The following is a 25235-nucleotide window of genomic DNA, read 5'->3' as shown; positions in this document are numbered from 1 at the left end:
TGAGATGCTGCTTAGCCTGCTGTGTTCATCCAGCCTCACATTTTATTACACAAGAAACAGACTTGAGCAAAGGAATGGATTTCATACAGCATGAAAAGAGGGTACTGATTGGGTCATCACTGGCATGGTGAGACATCCAAAACTCCCTAGATTCTGTAAAAGTCACCTGATGGGAATGTAAAATAGCAGAAATTGAGCAACATAGTTCAAGAAAGGTGACTGAAAGGAAAAAGCTGTAGGCTAGTTAGCTTAGCATCTGTCGTTGAAAACATGCTAAAATCCATTATTAAAAGATAGCAGTGGGACTGTTAGACAATCATAACATTATCAGACAGAGCCTACATGGTTTTGTGAAAGGAAAATCTTGCTGGTCAAATTTATTAGAGTTAGTGCATGTGTATTGAATTTGACTTGACCTCATGGTGAGGGTGAGATATTAGTGTGAAATTGTTAACTAACAGTAAAGGGTAGTGACTAAATGGGTCATTTTCAGCTTGGCAAACTGTAACTTGATGGGTGGCATAGGAATCAGTACCAGGCTATCAATGATTTATGCTCTATATGACTAGTATGAAGGGACTAATTGTATAGTAGCCAAATGTTCTAATGATACAGAGCCAGCTGCAATGAGGATACAATCTGCAGAGGGAGGTTGATAGTTTAAATGAGTGAGCAAAGATACAGCAGATGGGCCATAATGGGATGGAATGTAAAGTTTTCCACTTTGTCAGGAAGGAATGATCGCTCTAAACTGCTCAGACGGTCTGCACACCATTGACTTCTGGTTCTGGAAGCTACAGCTGCACATGGATCTCTGAGGTCTGCACAGCAGAAAGAAAAATGATGGGGAATATAGGCAGGAAGAATAGAAAAACAATATTATTTAAATTGAGAGAGAGATTGTAGAATACTGCAGTATAGCTGATTCTCGTTGTTGTCGGACATGAATCACAGAGTGATAGTATGCCGGTACAGTGAGAGCATTTCAGAGAAATGATAGTATGTAGGTATAGAATGGAATTATGATGGCTTTTGTTTCAAAGGAGATGGAGTATAAAAGCAGGGAAGCTTTTCTACAAGTAATGAGGGATTTGATGAGACAATCAGAGGGCCATCTACAATTTTGGTCTCCTTACTTGAGGACGGACCTATTTGTATTGGAATTAGTTCGGAGATGTTCTCAAGGTTGAACCCTGGCACAAAGGGATTGTCTTAGGAGGATCAATTGAGCCCATTGGAGTTTAGGAGAATGACAGGTGGTCTTATTAAAACTTATAAGATTCTGAGGATGCTTGACATGGGTGCAATCTTGAAGTAGAGCATGCAGCTTAAAAATAAGTAGCACCTCATTTAAGGAAGAGCGATGGAGAAATTTATTTTTGTTCATTCTTGGGAATATGGGTTTTGCTGGGTGGGCCAGCATTAATTGCCTGTACCTAGTTACCCTAAGGATGGTGGTGGTGAGCTACTAACCTGAACTCCTGCAGTCTATTTGGTGTTGTTGCACCTACAATACTGTTATAGAGGGAGTTATCGAATTTTGACCCAGTGACGCTGAAGGAACAGTGATACTTCCAAGTCAGGATGGCGATTGTGGAGAACTCGCAGGTGGCCTAATTCCAACGTATTTGCTACCTTTGAACTTCTAGATAGTTTTTTTTGTTTAGAAGGTGCTGCTGTCAATGGAACTTTGGTGAATTTTTGCAGGCATTTTGTAGATGGTGCACACTGCTGCTATTGTGTGCTGGCTGTAGAGGGCATGTGGATGTGATGTCAATCAAGTGGGCTGCTTTGTCCTGGATGGTGTCAAGCTCTTTGAGTGTTGTAAGAGCTGTACTCATGCAGATAAATATCTCAGGGAATCATTAGTTTTTGGAATCCATTTTCATAGAGAGTAATAGAGACTTGGTCTTTTGAATGCATTCAAGGCTTAATTAGTCAGATTTTCCATCAACATGGGAGTTTAGTGTTGTTGAGTTAAGGCTGGAAAATGGAATTTTGATTTCAATTAGATCATCCACGTTCCTGTTAAATGATGAAGCTGTTTCAATATAGTCAATAGTCTATTCCTGTTATTTATTTTAATTCTTATTTGCTTTGGATTGAATTGCAACTTAGAGTGGAATCAACCTGCAAAATATAAATAAAAATTTCCCTCAGCATCTAATTATTTTAAAACAAAAACACGGTCCAAGAGATCAGAAATAAATGAGTGAAAATGAAATAAAAATCTGAAAGTGTTGGAAACACTCGGGACAGCATTTGTGACGGTATAGAAAACAGAGTTATCATTTCAGGTTGATAACGTTGAGTTTTTCAAACCACCAACTTGAAATATTAGCTCTGTTTTTCTCTCTCCACAGATCCTGCCTGACCTGCTGAATATTTTGCGTGTTTTATTGTTGTTACGATAATTATGGATTACTTTAAACTGGATTTGCCATCTTGACGCTTAGGATGTGATCAGATCTTATCCTCAATTCCGTAGCAAATATTACAGCTGATACGTTACATTGTAATGGGGCATACAAATATTTTAAGTGACCTGACGGCATTCCTTTATGTGTTAGCTTTACACAGACATGTACCTGTTTATTTTCAATGGATAAACAAAGGTTGTGAACATCTGAACACCACGGTATAATGTTAAGCAGTTGTGCAGTGTGGTATCATGTATCAGTCATCTCTTGCTCGGAAACCCGAGCATCTTTTTTTCTAAAATGCAACACGCACTGTAAGTATATTGCTTAAAATTGTGGTTCTGAGATTGAATTGCGAATACCATTGTGCTTCCACTCTCATAATGGCAGCCACCCTTCTTACTTAGTAGTTTGACCAATTGTGTCGATGGGTCAGCTTTTTGGCCAGACTGCCCCATTTAACAGCAGGTGTTCAGTCACATTCAAATGGACCATTAACTTGGTTAATGAAGTGGTCAGAAATGCATTAAGTTTCTAAAAACATCATGAGTAATATGAATGGATGTTGTTTCAATGAAGTTTTTTTCTTCAACTAATTCAGATAGAAAGGTTTTGACTTTTTTTATATAGCCTGTCTGGTGTAAACACAGCAAGAGATGTCAATTTGTTTAGTCAGACTCCAAATTCGTGCCTGATAAATTATGTTGTCAGAGTTTGATGGAGACTGGGTTTAGAATGATCTTGAAACCTTTTAAATTACATAACTTTATAAGAATTTTTTTAAAAAAATGAGTAACAAATAAGCCGCTTTGTTCATGGTCAATTAACACTTTGAAGAGTGCAGTAACATTTGTCTAATAAATCATGACTGTTTTTCTAACTTGGATCAAAAGGCGCCACATTTTGCATTATAAAGACGGCTAAGAAAAGATCTTTGAAATGATAACCTTATTTTGTTTCTTTAATTAATTGATAAGCTTAGGTAGAGGGCAACTGCCTTTACTACCAGCTTGCCAGGGTTGATGAGAATTAGATATATGAAATAAAAGCAGCAGTCGATGGTGGCATCAAATTTGTCTTTTGTCAGTCAAATAGAGTTAAACAGGTTCTTTATTTTAAGCAACAGGGTATGACTGAATGAGAACCGGAAATGGTGTTTTAATCTTAACAGACGGGATATGAGCAAGAATGTGTTGGAATGATGCATATAAATATTGCAAGTCTTGTTCTGAGAGTGTTTATTTCTATGTTGAAGTAATTATTGTTGTGATACTATGTACTATTGGCACAAAAACAGAAATTCCTGGAAAACCTCAGCAGGTCTGGCAGTATCTGTGGAGAGGAATCAGAATGAACATTACAAGTCCAGTGACCCTTCTTCAGAATAGATTTGTTTCAGATTTCCACATCCAAAGTTCTTTTGGGCTTGTTTTAATGTACTATGGACACATAGGTATAACTATCAGCTATAACAACCAGGCACATTAAAAAGCTAGGAAGAGATTACTTGGATCATTTTTAGAAATAAAATCATCATGAGATGTGGGCATTACTGGCACGGCCAGCATTCATTTCACACCCTTAATAATAAGAAGGCCATTTAGAGTCAACCACTTTGTTCTGTGAGCAAGGAAGCATGGCAGATTGCTTCCTTAAATTACATTAATGAACAAGTTAAGTTTTTATAATAATTGACAATGGTTACATAGTTGAAACTAGACCAGTCTTTTTTTCCCGGATTTTTGTTGAATTCTAATTTGACCATCTGCCATTGGGTCGAACCCATATTCCCAGAGTGTTTGCATGGTATTCTGGGGCATTATCACAACAACACCACCTTCCATTGTATCAATGAGCATTTACAATATATTGCACAACAATTTCTCACTGAGTTGGCCAAATAGTGCCAAAAATAAGAACTATGTTCTGGAGTTAGACTAAAACCTCACAGAGGTGCCCATATTGGACCATTGTAGATGGCAGATTGAAAAGAATATTCTCCTTGTTAGTCTCTGGATATTATCCCACATTTTGCTAACCAGGTGCCAGAGCCTAATGTGTGGATTCATCAAGTGTTCCGGGTGTATCTCTCTTTAACAGGTATATGCCATTTGCTATTGTTGAGAAGAATTTGACTTCGCATTTTCAGCTGCTTGTGAATTCTCAGTGAAGTCAATTTGTAGAAGGCCAACCTTTAAGACCAGGTTGCACATGGTTGCTATTTTGGAGCTGTGGCCTGTGCTTTTAAGATTAGGCAGTGTGCCCCCTTTCTGAAAGTAATCAATTATTGGATGTATCACTGAGCATTTCATCCAGATTTCTTACCAAAGAAGGAAAAGGTGGGTTATTCATTGAATGAGCCAATGGAGGATTATTGTGAATGGGGTGCACAGAGAGATGCATGTTTCAGACAGTGAGAACTCAAGTCTATTGAACTCAGTCTGAAAAAAATAAAATAACACGAGAGAGACCTGTTGAAAAATCCATCTGTGCTCAGCTACCTAGTGATGGGATGCACGCTTAATGTAACTGGAAATCAATTAATTTCGAGACCTCCAACTGATATGTAAGTTGCATTGTGTTTTCTCAATTTGCTTCCTCCACTTATAAATAGTTCAGAGAATGATTGATCAAATACAAACAAAGCAGCCTGAGAATTTGCATTCAGTTTTGAAAATTTAAAATCTAAATGTGAAAAGCTGGTGTTAAAGTTACCAGGAACCTGTCAGTTTATCCTATATGTCCAATCATTTCAGTAAGGAAATCTGCTGTCCTTACCCTGTGTGGCAGATATATGATAACAGTTTATGATAATGCAGTTTATTCTTAACTGCCTTCAAGATTGTTCTGGTAAGACAATCCATTCAAGAAGAAGGCCCACCAACAGACTCTTAGGATAACCAATGACATATTAATAAATGAGACAGTAGGAACTGCCGATGCTGGAGTCAGAGATAACACAGTGTGGAGCTGGAGGAACACAGCAGGCCAGGCAGCATCAGAGGAGCAGGGAAGTTGATGTTTCGGGTTGGGACCCATTTTTCTCAAGAAGGGTCCTCCTGCTCCTCTGATGTTGCTTGGCCTGCTGTATTCCTCCAGCTCCAAACTGTTATCACATGTTAACAAATACTGACCTTACTAGCGACCCCTGCACACAAGAAATAATTTTTTAGCAAAAGCCACTGCTCACTTCCCTATCTCTTGGTTAACCTCAGCTGAAAACACCAAATTGAGTCCATTATTCCCACTGCCTAAGCCAAAAACACTGATGCAAAGAATCAACATCAACTACAAGTTCCCTTTTAAGTCATACATTATCCTGATTGGGAATACATTGTTGTTCCTTCACTGCTACTGAGTTAAGATCCAGGAATTTCCTGCCTTATAATCGAGTGTACCTACATCACCCGGACAGCTGAAATTTAGGAAGTTGGCTCATTTCCATCTTCTCAAGGGCAGCCTTGGCATTGAGGATGCTGTTCATTATATTGTGCGGCACAGCTACCTTATTAAATGGAATAGATTCAGAAATGATCCAGCAGCTCAAAACTTGGTATCCATGAGGGCCAGTGGGCTGTTGACAGAAACAAAACTGTACTCAACCATAATCTACAACCTCATGGTTTAGCATATCCCTTACTCAAACTTTACTGCAAAGTGAAAGGATCACTTTGTTTTAATGAGTGCAGGAGATACCTAACAAATACCAGATATACCTAAAGATGTGCCAACCTTTGAAGCAACAATGAAGGAATACTTTCATGCCTTACAGTGAGAGGAGTAGGTGATACAACACAAGTAGTCAAACAACCAGTTGATCATATCAAAGCTCTGTGATCCTTTCATGTCCAGTCATGAATCATGGTGGGCAATAAGCAATTGACTAAAAGAGAAGACTTCTTAAATATCCCATTCTCAATAATAGGGGAGCCTAGCACACCAGGGCAAATGTCAAAGCTGAAGCATTTACAACCATCTTCAGCCAGAAGTGGCAGGTGGATGATCTATCTTACCCTCTTCCAGAGGTCCGCAGCTTCACCGATGCCAGTCATTAGTCAATTTGATTTGGTTTACATGATCTTAAGAATCAACTGAAAGCACAAGATACAGCAAAAGCTTTGGGTTCTCACAACATCTCTGAGCAATCCTGAAGGCATCTGCTGTGCCCTTAGCTGTACTGTTCCAGCTACAGTGCTGGCATTAAGCTTGCAACCCATGAAGAAAATGGGTCAGGTATGTCCTGTCTGCAAAAAAGGCAGGACAAATCTGTTCCAGCCAACAATAGCCCAATCATGCCTCAGTCGTCAGCAAAGTGATAATAGGGGTCATCAATAATGCTATCAAGAGGCACTTACTCAGCAATAATCTGCTCACTAATGCACAGTTTGTATTCTGTGAGGACCACATGCCTCCTGACTTCATATATAGGCAAAAGAGCTGAACTTGTGTAGTGAGGTCATAATGACTACCTTAGGATCAACACAATATTTGATTAAGTGGGGCATCGAGGAACACTAGAAAAATGTAAGCCAATGTGAATTGAGGTGGGATGCACTATTATCTAACACAAAGGAAGATGATTGTGTTTGTTTGAAGTGGGTCACCTCAGGCCCAGTATATTTCTGCAGGAATGCCTCAGGGTAGTGTTCTAGCCTTCACCTTCAGCTTAAGGTCAGAGGTAGGGACATGAGCTGCTGATTGTGCAAAGTTCAGCACCATTTGCGACTACTTGGGTACTGAAGCAGTCCTTGTCCCTACAGAGCAAGACCTGGACAGCATTCCAAGCTTGAGTGGATGTGGCAATTAACATTTGTGCCATTGCAAGTGTCAGGCAAAGACTATCTCCTATAAGTCAGAACTTAAACATCTTGCTTTGACATTAAGCAGCATGACTTGACTGAACTGATGCCCACTACCCCCCTATCAACATCCTGGCCATTTCCATTGATTAATAACTTAACCAGACCAACCACATATATAGTGCCAATAAACCAGGTAAAAACCTGGGAGTCATGCTACAGGTAACTCACAACTCAAACTTGTCCACCTTGTACAAGGTATGCATCAGGAATGTGATGGAATACTATCCAAGTTAACAAGATGTAGAGCTGGATGAACACAGCAGACCAAGCAGCATCAGAGGAGCAGGAAGGCTGACGTTTTGGGCCTAGACCCTTCTTCAAAAATGGCTTTGAATCCCACTATGGCAGAATGTTTGTCGATGATTGCACAATGTTCAACACCATTTGCGACTCCTCAGATACTGAAGCAGTCCATGGTCAAATGCAACAAGATCCGTACAATATCCAGCCTTGGGCTGACAAGTGGCAAGTAATATTCGCGCCACACAAATGTCAGGCTATGACCATTACCAATAAAAGATAATCTAACCACCACCTCTTGGCGTTTTGTTATCTCAGATTCTCCAGCATCTGCAGTTTCTACTATCTCTGGAATACTGTCCACTTGGCCTTGATGAGTACATCTCCAACAGCACCAAGAAATGTGGCAGCATTCAGGATTATTCTGCCTATTTGATCAGCAACTCGTTTACCATTTTAAATATCCTCTTCCTGTGCACAATGGAGGCAAACAGTTTAAATTAAAAGATTTATTACAACAATTGCCCAGTGTCCATCAACAGCATCTTCCAAACCTGGGATCTCGAGAAGAAGAGCAGCACATGCACAAGAGATACCATTACTTGAAAGTTGCCTTCCATGTTACACAATCCTTACTTTCAACTATTATTGTTTTTCCTCCATTGTTGTTGAATAAAGATTTGGAATTGCCTTCCTAACAACAAAATGAGTGTACTTACAGCACATGGACTGCAGCAGTTCAAGAAGGCATCTCATCACTATCTCAAGGGCAATGAAGGATGAGCAACAAATGCCAGTGATGTTCTTGTCCCATGAAATAATTCAAACATCTTGCAGCTCATTGCAAACTCCAAAGTAAGCATTTTATAAAAATGTTTATACTGCAATTATTCATGAGATTGCATTGTAAATAATGGGCTGAATCTCATGGTGTTTTGGCTAAGTGTCAGTTTTGTTGAGTGTCATGGAAATCTTCTCCTCCTAAGAACCAGTGAGATCTCTTGCTTCATCTTATCAAACTCACCTCAATAAATGCCCACCCTGCTTCCATGGTGCACCCCTAGCATGCTTCTAGCCTCATTCTACCACTGACCATACCCAGAGCAACTTGTTACTGCTGGGATATCCCAGAATGTGTCACCATTCCTGATGCTGGCTCTATCTTGTGTGATGGGAAAAGCACTGTTTATCTTGGAGATATCCTGCATGTTTTGTGATATTTGCTTTGGATGTGGCAGGTTGGTGAGCTGCTTTGGTGGGAGGAATCCCCAGAGGTCCTGCTGGATAGGGAGTTGCAGAGCTGATGCCTCCTTCCCCCAGGACCAGCAGTGGAGGCCACAATACTGGACCATGCCAGCCCAGTCTGAGGTTATCACCTGGGTAGGTGCAGATTCAGCCATCTGAAGAAATGCCCAGCAATATAGGTAGAAGGTCACTAACTTTCTCCATTCCACCAGTATCTTGTCTCCAGTACCTTTCACTCCCTGTATCTCTGAAATTGTACCCATCTCCCACCAAGGCTAATGCTCTACGAATCTATTTATTGCCTGGAATGACAACCCCTGTCACAACTAAGCTTGTATGCCCACTGCACTGCCTACTCACTTGCTCAGGACACCTCCCCTTGTGCACCAAAAATAGTTGTGCCACCCACTTCCATCTCCATTATGGTTCTGCCTTTACATAATTCCAGAAGCCCAATAGCCCCCAATGGGATAGAAAAGCAGGTGATAGGCTGCCTGACATTTCACTCTTTACCCCTTACGAGGAGAAGATCCTGTCTCTGACCACCCCTAGTGACTGACTGACTATGTCCAAATGTCTGAATTGATATTGGAGACTGCCCTTGAATTTTTATACTGGGACACCCTGATCAATGGCTATCCCCCTTGACTGAGGCCTGCTGGCAGCCATGACCAGCTTTTTGCCAGGCTAAATGAGTTCAAGTGAACAGCGCAAAGATGCAGCGTAATTCAGTCCACAACCAGGGTGTGTGTCCCTGAGTGCAGAGTCTTCTTTGCTGCAGTATTACAATGATAGTTTCTGTTGTGCCCTGAGGTGCAGAAGTGTAAGTGGATTGGATATGTTCCTTGAGGATTCTTAGAGACTAGTACATGTTGGATGCCAATGATCGTGAATGTAGAGTGCATGTAGCTGGTACCTCTGGAGTGTGCCCTGGGATGTTTGTGCCTACTGTCCTTGGAAAAAAATGGTGAGCTGAAGTTGCCAGGTGCCTGCTTTGACTTTGTGCCAAGAATTCTAGACCAGCAAACTTGCCTATTCTGCTCAGGTATTAGGATAGGAAGCTGTATATTACCGAGGGAAGATGTTCAGTTGTTAACAAGCAATGATGCCCATGATTAGACAAATCACCACTGCCGAGCAAGAATCTTCCCTTGACATCTGGAATTTGGTTCAAATATGCAGCAAGTTTCTCCCAGATATGTCAGGGGTCGGCAATGGCCTAGTGGTATTACGCCTAGACTATTAATCCTGAAACTTGGATAATGTCAGGCTATGACCATCACCAGTAAAAGATAATCTAACCACCACCATCATTGAATCCCCCACTATCAACATCATTGACTAGAAACTCAACTGGACTCACCACATAAACACAGTGGCTACAAGAGCAGGTTAGAGGCTAGGAATACTGCGGCAAGTAACTCACCTCCTGACTCCTCAAAGCCTGTCTACCATCTACAAAGCACAAGTCAGGAGTGTGATGGGATACTCCCCACTTGCCTGATGAGTGCATCCCCAGTCACCATCTTGACTTGGAAACATATCGGCATTCTTTGCTGGTTCAAATTCCTGGATTTCCCTCCCTTATGGCATTGTGGATCAACCCACAGTAGGTGGACTGCAACAGTTCAAGAAAGCAGCTCACTGCTACCTTCTCTAGGGCAACTAGGGACAGGCATAATGCCCACATTCTTCAAATTAATTTTTTAAAAATGTCTTGCTGGACTTATTGGATGATGCTGCAACATGTCTCACCATAGTCCACAGCATTCAGGCTCTTATACTATTCTGCTAATTGAATGTTTTTATCCTGTAGTGTCCCTTGTTATATATCATTATTATTATTCTTTTGAAGTGCTAACATATTTATTGTCAAAAACAACTGCTGACTTTAAGCATTCAGTACATTGGTTTCAGCAATATCCTCTAAAGTTTAGAGAAAGAGTTTCTCCATTACACACATATAACTGGAAGCATTTTGACTTCTGAAAGTGCCGCAGTGGCCCAAAATGCCAAGTAGTTGGAAGTCAGTGAGGATTAGTTAGTCTGAATTGCAGTGATTTAGTGTATTAGTGTTTTTCCATAAAATAACACTGAAGATTTTTTAATTATTGCAAAAATGCCCCTACTGCTTTCGGTAACTTTCATTAATTCAAGAAAATATTGAGTAATTTAGCAATTTAGCTGAATGATTTTCAAAGCAGGATATGTAATTATGACAGTGCTTTTTGAGTTCTTAATGTAGATTTAAGCACTGAAATAGTATAACATTTATTAAAGGGAATCATATTCATTTCATGATGAGTTGTAATAATTGTGCTTAAACTCAGGTCTCCGCAAATAGCCCCAGGAAGGGCAGCCACAAACAAGTTTGCAGGGACTCAGAAGTCCAGTTAATACCTGAAGGATGCCTTGAGGATACTAAGCAACTGACTGCAGTACTCTTAACAAAACTGGAAGAGAAACACCCTTGGATTACAGCCCAGAGGTAAGCTGATGACATTGCTGATATTTATTGTTCAATGACATTCGATGTTTTCCTTTGGTTTCATGTGAGATTGATGTTCTGGATATTTTTTGAAATACCTTTGAAAGCCTGGGGCTGGGCATTATCAACAAAGACAGATGTTGGAACAAATCTAGGTGAAAATGACTGTTAAAAGTCCAGACTGGGCTTTCCACAAAGTGGAAAGTGTTGTGCCTTTCCACAAAGCACTTATTGATTCATAGAATTCCTACATGGAGAAACCAGGCCATTCGGCCCATTGAGTCCACACTAACCATCTAGAGAGCATCCCACTGAGACCCAATTCCCAACCCTATCCCCATGACCCTGTGTTTCCCATAGCTAACCCACTGAGCATGCATATCCCTGGACACAATGGGCAATTTAGCATGGCCAATCCATTAACCTGCATATCTTTGGACTGTGGGAGGAAACTGGAGCATCTGGATGAAACCCAGGCAGACATGTTGGAGCATAACACTTCGCTTCATGTAGCTTTATAATAAGTACGTATTTTAATTATTTTCAAAGGATATGAGAAATAGCAATATTAGAAACAGAAAATGCTGGAAAAACTCAGCAGATTAAGCAGCAACGTTGGAGAGAACAGCAGTGAGTCTTCTGTACAGAAAGGAAACTGATTAGCTCAGTTAGACAGCTAACATGTGGCTCAGATTAAGACCAACATCCTGGGATTAGATCCAGTGGTGTTAGGCTTGGGGCCTCTTACCTCACTCTACCCACAATAACAGAAAAATCTTGGCACTTCTCAAATCTAGAAATCAATCATTATAACTGAAGTGGGAGAATGATCAAAGCATGCAACACCTGAGTTTGAAATTGCTACAGACATTTTCCTGATCAACCTGTTCAGAGATGTCACGACACACCTCTGCATCAGGTGGGTCTTGAACCCAGGCATCCTGGTCCAGAGGTAGGGAAACTGCCAGTGCATCATGACAGTCCTTCTTGAAAGATGTTGTAAACTAGTACCTAAACTAGAACTGACTCAAGGGCATGTTTTGCATGCAGTCAATCTGTGTGCTTTGCCACATTAGCAGGTAGGGGCAAATGAAACCTGCCCCTTAATCAAATATGTGGAAATCAATTAAAGTTGTCTCCGTAAATGTGTACACAACTATTTTTATCCATGATGTGTTATTTTCTGGAAGGATTGCAGTAGGTTCAGGTCAGTGTGGAGGGGTTTTAGGTGTAAGTGTTCATAGCCATCTAACAATTAATACAACGTGTGGTTAATTCACAATGTCAATTTTATACCAGGGTGGCAATTTGAAAATTTATGCCGATTTATCATTTGAATTTTATTTGTCACTAACCCACCTAATTCTCCTCCCACACTCATGCTTTTTTCCGTATCTTTGGGGTGCATTCAAATTTTTTTTGTGATGAAATTTGTTATCTTTGTTTCTTTACCGATGGCCCTTGTTATCAATCAGTGATGAGGCAGTTACAGAGAACAGCTCAGAGCCTCCCAAATTTCAGACAGAAAAAGAATCTTTCAGTCAGAGACGTGCTATTAGGAAAGCTATTTTCTCTTAACAACAACCTACACTTACACAATGCCTTTCACATCGTAAAAGATCCTGATAACATTCAACATGCAACCACATAAGGAGATGTTCCAGAGAGGCATGTTTCAAGGATTGAGAGAGTTTAGGGGGTAATTCCAGAGCTTCATGTCGAGGCAGTGAATGGCACAGCTGGAGGAGTTTCTAAAGCTAAGAAGGGCAGAGCGCACAGATGAATTTGAAAACAAGGATGATAACTTAAAATTGAAATTTCAGACTGGGAGTCAAAGTAGTTCAGTGAATGCAGAGTCATAGATGAATAGGACTAATTGCAAGTTGGCACGTGGGCAGCAGAAATTTGGATGAGTTAAACAGTAAGGAGGGTTGAAGCTGAGGTTGGAGTTGGATGTTGTTAGAAAGATGAAATCAATGACTTGGCACTAGAGTTGATATGTGAACATAGAACAGTACAGCACAGTATAGGCCCTTCAGCCCATGATGTTTTGCCGACCTATTATCCTACATTATACTATCATCCATGTAATGTGATCAGAAGTTTATCTCAGAGTCACATAAAACACCAAGTCTGCTCACAGCCTGTTCAGTTTTGGGTATTTACCAGCAAGAAGAATCACCTAGGTAGCCATGGAACAGTTTGTGGCAGAGACTAAAGAAAATGGGTGGAATTTAGAGCCTACATCCCACAGGTTGAAGATCTGATAAGAGCTCCCTCCCACTGTCTCTTCCGTTCAGGAGGCCCAATATTATTGAAGAAGAATCAAGTGTTGAAGGGGATACTGTCTCAGAGGAACATAGAAGTGGCAGTCAGATCTTGGGCACTAGAAAATTAATCTCATGTTAAGCAGGGCTTGTCAAGATTTAAAAGAATAATTGTTCTAGGGGCCTTTCCTGTCAGGATCCACGCAGGAGAATCTGCAGACATGGCCATGAATCCAATGTAGTATGTTCCCAGCCTGGTGCCAAGGTGAAGGACATCTCAAAATAATTAAAGCATATTGTCAAGGGGGAAAGTAAGAGGCGAGAAGATGTTTTACACATAGGTAAGAATGATGTAGTTAGAGAAAGGGTTAAGGCTTTACAGAGAGGATATAGGAGGTTAGGTGGAAGATTAAAAAGCAGAACTTCGAAGTTAGTAATCTCCGGTTTAACGTCAGCTTTTGTGCTCCTGAGATGCTGCTTGGCCTGCTGTGTTCATCCAGCTTCACACTTTATTATCTGGTTTACTCCTGCTATGTTCTAGTGAGAGTAGGGATAAAAAGGTAGGGAAGATAAATCAATGGCTGAAGAGATGCTGCATTGCACAAGGATTCAGATTTTTGGATCATCTGTTTCTCTTCTGGGGCAGAAAACACCTGCTCAAAATGGATGGCTTTCAGCTAAACTTGGAAGGGACCAGTATCCTATCTCCCCACGAGGGAGATTTACTAATTCTATTTTGGGAGCCTTTAAACTGGTGGGTTGAGGGTGGGGTGTGGTGTGGGGACCAGTTTGTAAGTAGCAGTGAAAATCAAGCAAGTTGTTTAGAAAATACAGATAAGAGCAAGTGACAGAATTAGGTAACTCTGAAGAATCAAACTGCATTTATTTCAAAGCAAGGGGTCTTACAGGTAAAGCTGATGAACTCAGAGCATGTATTGGAACGTTGGACTGGATGTCATAGCTATTACCGAAACTTGGCTGAGGGACGGATAGGACTGGCAGCTCAGTTCCAGATTTTAGATACTGTAGGAAGGATAGAAAGGGAGGCAAGAGAGAAGGGGAAGTGACATTTTTGATGAAGGAAAATATTACTGCTGTAATCAGAGAGGATATTTCTGAGGGATTGTATAGCGATATAATATGGGTAGAACTTAGAAATAAGAAATGGATTGTACTATGGATCTCCACCCCCATTAGTCAGAGGGAAATTGAAGGACAAATGTGTCGGGATCTCAGATATATATAAGAATAGTAGGGTTGTAATTGGTTTTTACTTTTCCAAAAATTGATTGGGACTGCCATTGTGTTCAGGGCTTGGATGGTGAGGAATCTGGTATATATGTTCAAAGTAATTTTCTTTATCAATATGTAAATGTACCTACTAGAGAAGGAGCAAAACTTACCTTGTCTTAGAAAATAAGGCAGTGTGAGTGACTGAAGTGTTAGTAGTGATCATAATTATATTAGTTTTAAAATAGCTGTGGAAAAGGATAGGCTTTCCATAAAAGTTAAGGTTCTTAATTAGAGTAAGGTAATTTTAATGGTATCAGACAAGAACTCTCAAAAGTTGACTGGAGTAGTCTGTTCACAGGTAAAGGAATGACTAGCAAGTGGGATGCTTTCAAAAGTGTGATGACAAAAGTTCAGCGGCATTATGCTCTGGTTAGAGCGAAGGATATGTCTGATAAGATTAGCAAATGATGGATGAATAAAGATGTTCTGGTCAAGAATAAGAAAGATTCATATATTAGATATGGACAACTGGGATCAAATGAATTTCTTGAAGGGTGTAAAGGGGTGGGGCATTCTTAAAAGGGAAGTCAGAAGGGCACAAAAAGGGATATGAGATAGCTTTAATAGATAAGGAGAAGGATATTCCAAGAGATTCTACAAGTGCATTAAGAGCAAAAGAGCAACTAGGGAGAGAATAGGGTTCCTTAAAGATCAACAAGATCATCTATGTGTTGAATCTCAGGAAATAGGAGAGATATCAAATGAATATTTCATGTCTGTTTTTACTATGGAAGCCAGAGGCTTAAATATTGATATTTCGGAACCAGTCACATTACAGAAGGTTCTTCCTCTCACCCATCCCTTCCTCCCACCCCAAGCCGCACCCCCAGCTACCTACTAACCTCATCCCACCTCCTTGACCTGTCCGTCTTCCCTGGACTGACCTATCCCCTCCCTACCTCCCCACCTACACCCTCTCCACCTATCTTCTTTACTCTCCATCTTCGGTCCGCCTCCCCCTCTCTCCCTATTTATTCCAGTTCCCTCCCCCCAACCCCCTCTCTGATGAAGGGTCTAGGCCCGAAACGTCAGCTTTTGTGCTCCTGAGATGCTGCTTGGCCTGCTGTGTTCATCCAGCCTCACATTTTATTATCTTGGAATCTCCAGCATCTGCAGTTCCCATTATCTCTCACATTACAGAAGAGGATGTGCTGGAGGACTTAGAAAGCATAAAGATTGATCAGTTGATCAAGTGTATCCAAGGATGTTGTGGGAATTTAGGGAAGAAATTGTGGGAGCCCTCACATAGATACTTGTATCACCCACAACCATGGGTGAGGTGCCAGAAGACTGGAGGGTGTCTAATATTGTACGTTTGTTTAAGAATGGCCACATGGAGAAGTTGGGAACTATAGACCTGTGAATCTGATATTAACAGGGGTAAGTTGTTGGAGGTGGGTCTGAAAGGTAGGATTTACATGCATTTGGAGACACAAAGACTGATTAATGATAGTCAGCAGGGCTTTGTGCGTGGGAAATCATTTCTTATAGACTTGGTTGAGATTTTTAAGGAAGTAACCAAAAAGATTGATGAAGGCAGGGTGCACTGTTGTTCATGTGGACTTTAGTTAAGCCTTTGACAAGGTTCCACATGGTAGACTAATTAGTAAAGTTAGATCATATGAGATTCAGGGAGATCTTGCCAATCGATACAAAATTGGCTTGACAGTAGGAGATAGACATTGGTGGCGGAGGGTTGTTTTTTGAACTGAAGGCTTGTGACCAGTGGTGTTCCATAGGGATTGGTACTGGGTTCACTTATGTTAGTTATTTATATAAATGATTTGGATGCGGATTTAGGAGGTAAGGTTAGTACATGTGTAGATGACACCAAAATTGGTGGAAAATGGAGAAGGTTATCTTAGATTACAAAAGAGCTCTTGAACAACTGGGTCAATGGCCTGTGGAGTGGCAGATGGCATTTAATATGGATAAATGTGAGGTATTGCATTTTAGTAAAACTGAGAAGACTACGTCTTAAACAGTTAATGGTAGGGCCCTGGGTAATGTTGTAGAGCAGGAAAAATCCTCGGGGTTCAGATACCTAATTCTTTGAAATTTGTACCACATATAGATACCGTTAAGAAGGTGTTTAGCATGATTGCCCTTCATTGCTCAGACCTTTTGAGTTTAGGAGTTGGAACGTTATGGTGAGACATCTTCAAGAGTACTGTGTACAGTTCTGGTTGTCCTACTATGGTAAAGGACATTATTAAATTGAAAAGGGTTCAGAAAAGATTTCCAAGGATGTTGCCAGGAATGAAAAGTTTGAGTTATAAAGATATACTGGATAGGCTGGGGCTATTTTCAACTGGAGTGTAGGAGATTTAGGGGCGATCTTATAGATATTTATGAAATCATGAGGGGCATAGATAAAGTGAATAGCAAGGGTCTTTCCTGGGCAGGGGAGTTCAAAGCAATGGGGCATTTTTTTAAGGTGAAAGGAGAAAGATTTAAAAAGGACTTGAGGGGCAACATTTTATACGTAGAGAGTGTTTTGTATATGGAATGTACTAACAGAAGAAGTGGTGGGCGCATGTACAGTTGCAACATTTAAAAGACATTTGGAGAAGTACATGAATTGGAAAGGTTTAAAGGGATATGGCTCAAATGCAGGCAAGTGGACTCATTTGGTTTGGGAACATGGTTGGTGTGGACTAGTTGGACTAAAGGGTCTGCTTCCATGCTGTATGACTCTAAGTATTGAACTAGCAAGAGTCAAGTCTCCCACAGGATCAAGTTACCAAGAGGTTTGAAATATCACTCCTTGAGAGTTGCCAGATAATTAGAGTTTAATGAGGGATTGGGATAAATGGATTGGATATAAAAGGAGGGGAATGGCTTTCAGTGTCCCTGCTCATCCTCCCAAAAATGGGTCCCCTCGGCATGCACTGAATGCATATCAATGGTATGATTTGCTGGGCTACCTCTGGGAGACTTGTGAAAATCCCGTTTAAGCTTTGAAGCTATATTGTAGTCCTAGTTGGCTCAAAGATAATTGGGTTTAAGTGGCTCACTAATGGACCGAATTAACACCCAATGCCGACAAGCAGAATTTCAGTGCCAGGCCCTTCCTGCTCTGTCCTAATTAAGAGCAGTTTTCACTGTATGGATATTCTCACTTAACTCTCTCAGCTCAGCCTTGCCTCCACCATCCCCCAAAATACATCCACTTCACTGCTATAGTGGCCATCAATGAATGTTGCAAAATGGCATTGTAGCAACATCGCTAGACTAGTAATCCAGAAGCTCAGACTAATGCTTCAGAGAGACTTCTTCAAGTACATCATGGCAGCTGGTGAAATTTGAAATCAGTTCATAGAAGTTGAAGTTTGAAAACTGGACTCAGGTTGAGGAGAAGAGCTTATCTTGTCACAGTCACACAGGACTTAATTTGTGAATTCATTAATGGCTACTTTGATGCAGTGGCAGGTGGAAAGCTGGTAAGAATGATGCCTGACTGGAGCAAGATTGGAAAGTAATAATTGGACTTTTAAGATATAGTATGTAGATAGCCCATATGAATATGGTTCGTGGAAACCACGGATTAACCCTTTTCAGTGTAATCATAAAATTACCTCTTTTTAATCTACTTGTACAAAATACAAAATAGGCATTTTCTAAATAAAGGAAACCTTAATTCAAGACCAATATTAGTTAAAAAATTAGGACAATACAACTGTTGGAGGTCTGTACAGTTACTGGTGGTGGTGAAATGTACTAGTAAAGTCCTCAGAACTCTCTCCTGTTTCAAGATATTGGAAGTCCTGCAAAATCTTTAATGTCATTTATTTCTTTATCATGTTTGACCAATGAAGTAAGACTGGATGCTAATTTTGTGAATTCTACTTCCTTCTTGTTTATTATTCATATGATATGGGTACCACTGAATGACAGTATGTATTGTTCATTTTCCCAGGGGCATCCATTAGCCTTGAGAAGGTACTAGTGAGCTTGCCTTCTTGCTGTAGTCTTTGGGATGTAGGGACACTTATAATGCTGTTTGAAAGGGAGTTCTATCATTTTTGATACAATCAGTGACAGTGAAGCGACATCACCTCAGACCAGAATCATGAGTGGTTTTGAGGGAAACATGCAGGTGGTGGTGTTCCCATGCATCTGCTGCCTTTATTCTTCTAGTTGATAGGGATCACAGGTTGGAATGTGTTGTCAGAGAAGCCTTGGTGAGTTACTCCGGGGAAACTTGCAGATAGTTTACACTGCTGTTATTTGTACATTGGTGGTAAAGGGAGTAAATGCTGAATGTGATAGATAGAATGCCAATAATATTGATGACTTTGACGTTGATAGTGTCAGGCTTTTTGTGTGTTAGAGTTGTGCGCTGCTAGGCAAATTGAGCGAATTCCATCACACTTCTGAATTGTGCCTTGCAGATGGTGGATAGGCTTTTGGGAGGTAGGAGGCAAGTTATTCATCATATAAATCATAGCTTCTGGCCTGTTCTTGTAGCCTAATTGTAGTAACATTTGATGTTGATTATGGGTGACTCAACCATGATAACAGTGCTGAACAAACAGTGCTGATTCTTAGCTTTTGTCTTAATGACGATATCTGGCACTTGTGTGGTAGAAATGTAATTTGCCACATTGGCTCAAACTGGGATGTTCTCCCAGACTTGCTGCAAATGAAAATGGACAACTTCATTATCTGCAGTGTTGTGAACGGTGCTGAACCTTGTGCCATCATCAGCAAACATTCCCATTTCTGACCTCCTGATGGAGGAAAGATCATTGACAAAGTGGCGGAAGACAGTTTGACCTAGGAGTTAATCCTGAGGAACTTCTGCAGTGATATTCTGTGGCCCCTGCTATAGCATTTCTAGTTATGCCTTCTACTACTTATTTTCCACTTTCCTTTAATTCCCTGCCTAAGCATCATTCTGGCAGAGTCTAGAAGATTCACTGGATCTTTAAGAATGGTAAGTAAGATCTGAGTACATAAGTCCTACTCCCATTTCTGACAGATTCCATTGTTGCTGGTAGAGAAAAGGGAATGTAGCCTGAATCTCACAACAGGAAAATTCAAACTGAGCAGGGTCATTTGAGCTTAGCGTTGAGTTTGTGGGCCTGATTTTATTTCTTCCAAGAGCCTTAACCCTTGGTATATGAGTCACAAATTAACTAAGTAAGTATAAACACTTTTGAAGGGTGGATAAGAACTGCTTTAACTGCCATGGTCTAAAGCTTTTTTTTTAACTCTGATTGCTTATACTGTTAAAAAAAGTCTCATTGTAGCTATCTGTAATAGTTTTAAAAATGCCCTGATGCTCCACTTTAATTGACAAGCCAGTTGGTGTAGAATTTGCTTGAGCAGTTCCTATAGAATTTTTGGTGGCATCTTCCTAAAGGCTATTCATTTTGATAGGGTTTCAAAAGCTAGAATTATTCCACTGGCAGTTCACATATTAGCCAACAGGTTAAAGAGGCTATTAAAGGATTAAAGGCATGAACAGACATTTATTTGTTTTTCATAAGAAATGAATCACTTCAGTTATGAAAACTTTGCTTTTATGAAGGGGATGTTTTTCACCATCAAGTTTATATGGTGAGTGCTACATTAGATTTTTAGAAGATCTTTTCTTTCATCTCCATGTGGCTGCTGGAGTCTCCTCATGCTGGATACAGGATGAGTGACATTGGATTTGGCATGGAAGTTATCAGGGGATATGAAAGATGGTTGCTGGATGTGCATGGGTTGACATAGAAGGAATGAGAGGTAAGGAGATGAGGGGCCTAACGCCTTCAAAAACATCTGGGACAAAGTCGCAGAGAACCACATCATTTCAGCACTTGTCTTCCACCATAGCCCCCTACATCCTGTTCTAGAGTCAGTAAGTCTTGCATTAGCACTAGATACCTCCCATACCTCCACACCCATCTCTCCAAACACTACCTCAACCAAACAGGAAACCTGTACTGGGTTACTTTTCACTAAGGTAGATCCAACTTCTCAGGACATTTCCATAATTGAAGAGCCTGCCTTAGCAGCCAAAATGAGGCATCTCTACTACTAAATTTCTCTCATCTTGCAAAGATGCTAGGAAGTCATTGTTTTGACGAACATTCTGGACACCCCTCTGAAAGTTGCTCTCCTTATTTCATCGTCTTTTTCCTACATTCATATCTGCAATTCTTTCTGTGTTGACAATGTTATATAAATGTGGGGTCTTATCATGATATTAATGTTTCCTTTGTCCACAGACACAACTAGAAGAAACATGGTACTGGTAACCATTGGTAGTTAATATTCTGATTCAAATGTTGAAATCTAAGAAGAGAATTTCTTTTCCTGTGGCCTCTTAAGATGTCCTTCTCTCTTTCCCTATTTCCTTCTCACAATGTTTCTTTGCGCTTGAAGGTATGTGCCAGCAGCGCACACTAGAAAATTGCTGAGCAGCTGAATAGCGGGCACAACGTGATGGGCACTTCCAAATATAGATAGAAACAAGCTGCTCTTTCTTGAGCTGCCACAAGAGAGAAGTTGTTGGATTTTGCAACAGTGAAGGGATAGAAATATAGTTCCAAGTTTGAATGGCTTACAGCTTGGAAGGGAAATTGCAGGTGGTGATCTCATGCTTGTTCAAGAAGTTAGTTCACCACCTTCACAAGGGCAATTAGGGGCTTACAGCCCACAGAAGATTGGAAAAAAATGAAAATCTTTTATGGTAGCATCCAGCATGTTGAGCCAGTTATCTACTACCTCTCCTAACTCTCCTTCATTGACTCGATGTTTACTTTATTTCCCCTTGAGGTTTTTTTGATGTTAAAGAGCTACAAAAATGTAAGTTGCTATTGGCTCTCCTGTAAAAAGCAATGTAAAAAGCTTTATGTAAAAAGCAGTGAGCAAATTATTGCAGGTAGGGCAATTGCTGGCTCAGATATTTACTTCGGCAAGGATTGCATAAGACAATCATACCATTCTAGATGCCAAATAAGAAAACCCATGTTGGGGAATTTTTGTTAGAGACTGAAAACAAGTCAGTGAAGTCAAAATTACATTAAGATCCAACTGAATGGTGGAACAAGTTTAGGAGGCTGAGTGGCCTGCTCATGTTCTTGTGCATCCTTCCCATAATGCAGAAACATTGCATGCAGTTGTTAAAATTGGAGGCATGAAGAGTTGATTTGTTGGTATTAGTTTTCCAATCCTTTATTGGCACACCTTTATTTAAATCAGACAGCAAACCTCACGCAGCCGATGAAGCGTGCCAACCCAGCTTGTCACCAAGTGACCTGTGATAAGGAAATAATGAACTGTGAGTATCTGTCATCATAACCGCTTCTGACAGTTTGGCTACAGGCTCATCTGTGTTACTTGCACAGAAAGGCCTTTGTTGTTCCCACTAGTGACTTTGCAGACCGCTGTGGGGTTTGCTAGCTGCTGCACTCCTCCTACAATATCCTGCTTTAAGGACGAGCAGCTGTCAATGACAAATCTGGCATTTGTCCTGATGATGCACTTGGCATTTATTTTTGTCTCCTTTTTATTTCAAAACATTATACAATAAGGGAGTGTATTTGTAAAAATATGCCTTCCACTCTGTACTACAGTCTATTTCTCAAATGCAGTACTTCCAGATGTAAACAACAGAACAAGGTTTGTTTAAAAGTGCACTCTGGCCAATTAAGTATTTATAAGGTGGTCTGACACTTTACTTAAGGACCTCATTTTCTATATAATGATGCAATCTGAATTATTTAAAAGGACTTGCTAATCTTTATTGCGCTTTCAATAATTTAGCAATGGCTGTTTGAACACTATTTTCCTTCTGAGTCCTTGCATTAAAAAATATATGGGGTGTAAAGGAATAAAATGGTTTGCCATTTTAATTCTGAGACTATAAATATAATAAGTTCATTAGCATAAGCTCATTAAGAAAAGCACATTTTGCTGTTTAACAGTCAGTGTTTAGGTCTGTGAAGGATGGATTAGGTTTCTGAGAATTAAATGGTACCCATCATATATTTCTTCTATAATTATGTTCTTCAATTATTTAATTTTACATGAAGTTGAGAGAACAACTAGTTTGTCCAAGGGGACATCTTGATTTTGCTGATCTCAAAAGCTAATGATAAATGTGGTTCCCTGTCATTGGAACCTTTTTATTCAGGTGATTTCCAGAAAAAAATAACTTATGTTAGATAATCTCTCATGGCATTTGCTCTTGGGTAGAATGGGGCTCATGGCTGTGCGATTTAACTGCTAACTATCCTGTTTCTGTAAAGCCTGAATAGGTGATTCAAACTGCTTTTAAATGCTGGGTTATACTGGGGGATAATCCCAGTACATTTCTAGATCCTTGTTTTTTTCCCTGTCTTTATTTAAAGGTCATTTTTATTTGTAACAGAGTGGCAGTTGATGTAATATTGCCACATAGTAGTTGCAAGACTAATGTGTACAACCAGCATATCCTGTATGCCCTTGCTCATAGTCCGTTGAATTACGCACTGTTAGAAGTACTGACTGAAGCAAAATATCATTTGGCTACCAAAGTGAAGTTGTGGCCAGAGCCATAAAGCCCAATTGTCGTAACAGTAAGCAGAGTTTCGGGTTAACTACTCTGTAAAGGAACTGTGCATGATAGAAATGTTTTTCAGAACCACCCTTTATTGATCAGCTAGTTCTTCTCTTTTTTTATTCCTGTTTTGAATTTGTAAGAAAAGCTGTCTGATATTTGAAGGAGTTTGGATAAAATACACTCTTGATGTAATTCCAATTAATGTTAAATTTCACCAAATTGAGATCAAATGCAGCTCTATGAATTTTCCCCAATTTATAAAACTTGTAAAAATTGATTACAAATATGAGTTTTTTTTTAACATATTCCTTACTTTGATATTGTACAGGTGCGTTCTTTGTTACTTCCCAACCACTGAAATCACTGTAAATTTCTGCTATAAGTTTCAGACATCCCAAAATGACATCAAGCTAAACTTGATTGCAAGTAGGTTTCTTTAAAAATAAAGTCAACATGCATGTCAGTAAGTCTGGTTAATGCTTTTCATTTGATAGATTCCATCTAGTGCTGAAGTACTGATGCAGAATTAATGTAATCCAATTCAAGCCGTCTTTTCTTTAACACAGCCTCTGACCTATTTGTTTCTGCCTCTGAATTTTTCGCTGCAGTTTCAAACTATGATAGCAAAATTCATGATTTGTCTTGCTTCTTTTACTTAGCTGGAACTGCTGAGTTCATAGTCTCAACTGATTAACTATTGCTCAAGATTCCTGGAGTTTTTAGATCAGATGTTTCTACGTTCAGTAACTTCCAATCTCTAAGGTGTCTATTCAAGTTGCTCTCTTTGGCTTATCTTTCTGAAAAACTGCAATTCTTTCTACAAAATATTTTGACTCATGTACCGTTGCTAACAATCAATAATGCATCTGTGTACAATTCATATTTCAGGGGAATATTATTTCTATTTTTAAATCTCAAATTATTGTTTTATTGCCACTCATATTGCATTTTTCTATCAAATCATAATTCCTTTGTACTTCATAATCAATGTCACTTTCTGCCAGTTATTCATTAGTCCATAAATGGATAGCTCAGTAACATTTCAACTCAAACTTAACAACAGTTGGAATAAATAAAATTCAATGACTCATTATATAACTCAAATACATTACATGTTTGTTCATCTTTCACATGTGAGTCGGAGGTGTTCAGTCTGCTCCTGGGACTTCAATACTAATGGAGGCTTTTAGCCTTGTCAGAGAGGCCACCTTTCCTATGTAGTCTTAAACTGGGGTCCCATTTGCCTATGCAAAAGGCCCCATGGTACTGTGTCTAAGAAGTACTGTGAGTTATCCCTAGCCTCCATTCGCTTTGATCAACATCACCGAAATTACTGATCATCTGATCATTCTACTCATTGTTGTCTGTGTAAAATTTTAAGCTGTTTTACAGAGGTTTTTGCTGCTTTGTAGAAGGAGAGAAGTGTCACATTACTTTCTCTGTGTGACCCTTAGCCTCCTGTAGCTGTACTAGGGTAAGCCATGTTGGCTTTTTCTTTACGTGACCTGCATCAATGTTGCTCAAGAATGATAATATTACAAAAGTCTTTGTTTGGGTATATATTTATCCTCACTTGCATTATGGATTTTATTCGTGCTGTTCCATCCTCCTGATCATATCTTAAGCTATATGTTAGAACCTGATTTGTTTCTCAAGTGTACAACAATTTTTTTTGGTGGAGGGGGTATGCTTGTCAGAAAGTTTATGGGTTCAAGAAGTTGCTGAGGTAATGATTTAGGCTGTTGCCCCAGAGTGTTGATGGAGATACTTTCCATTGGGCCAACTGTTAAACCTGTCCAGTGGATGCTAAATAAATCATGGCATTATCAAAGAATGTCTTAGTGCCCTGTCCAATTTTTATCTGAAAAGTGGTATCATTCA

At 39.9% G+C, this 25235-nt stretch overlaps 1 protein-coding gene across 3 annotated transcripts in view; it reads left to right on the top strand.

The window, feature by feature from the left end:
* Positions 1-25235, top strand: part of LOC125459451 (doublecortin domain-containing protein 1-like) — a 484037-nt gene that overhangs the window by 267899 nt on the left and 190903 nt on the right. For all 3 annotated transcript variants that reach the window (XM_059652117.1, XM_048545936.2, XM_059652115.1), the window contains exon 19: positions 11098-11255. In XM_059652117.1, coding sequence (XP_059508100.1) covers positions 11098-11255 — 158 coding nt within the window. The remainder of the gene's footprint in view (positions 1-11097; positions 11256-25235) is intronic.

Source organism: Stegostoma tigrinum, chromosome 17 (genome assembly GCF_030684315.1).
Source record: "Stegostoma tigrinum isolate sSteTig4 chromosome 17, sSteTig4.hap1, whole genome shotgun sequence".
In the NCBI taxonomy this organism is placed as follows: domain Eukaryota; kingdom Metazoa; phylum Chordata; class Chondrichthyes; order Orectolobiformes; family Stegostomatidae; genus Stegostoma; species Stegostoma tigrinum.
The sequence above is the reverse complement of the archived record's forward strand: the minus strand, read 5'-3'. Positions and strand labels throughout refer to the sequence as shown.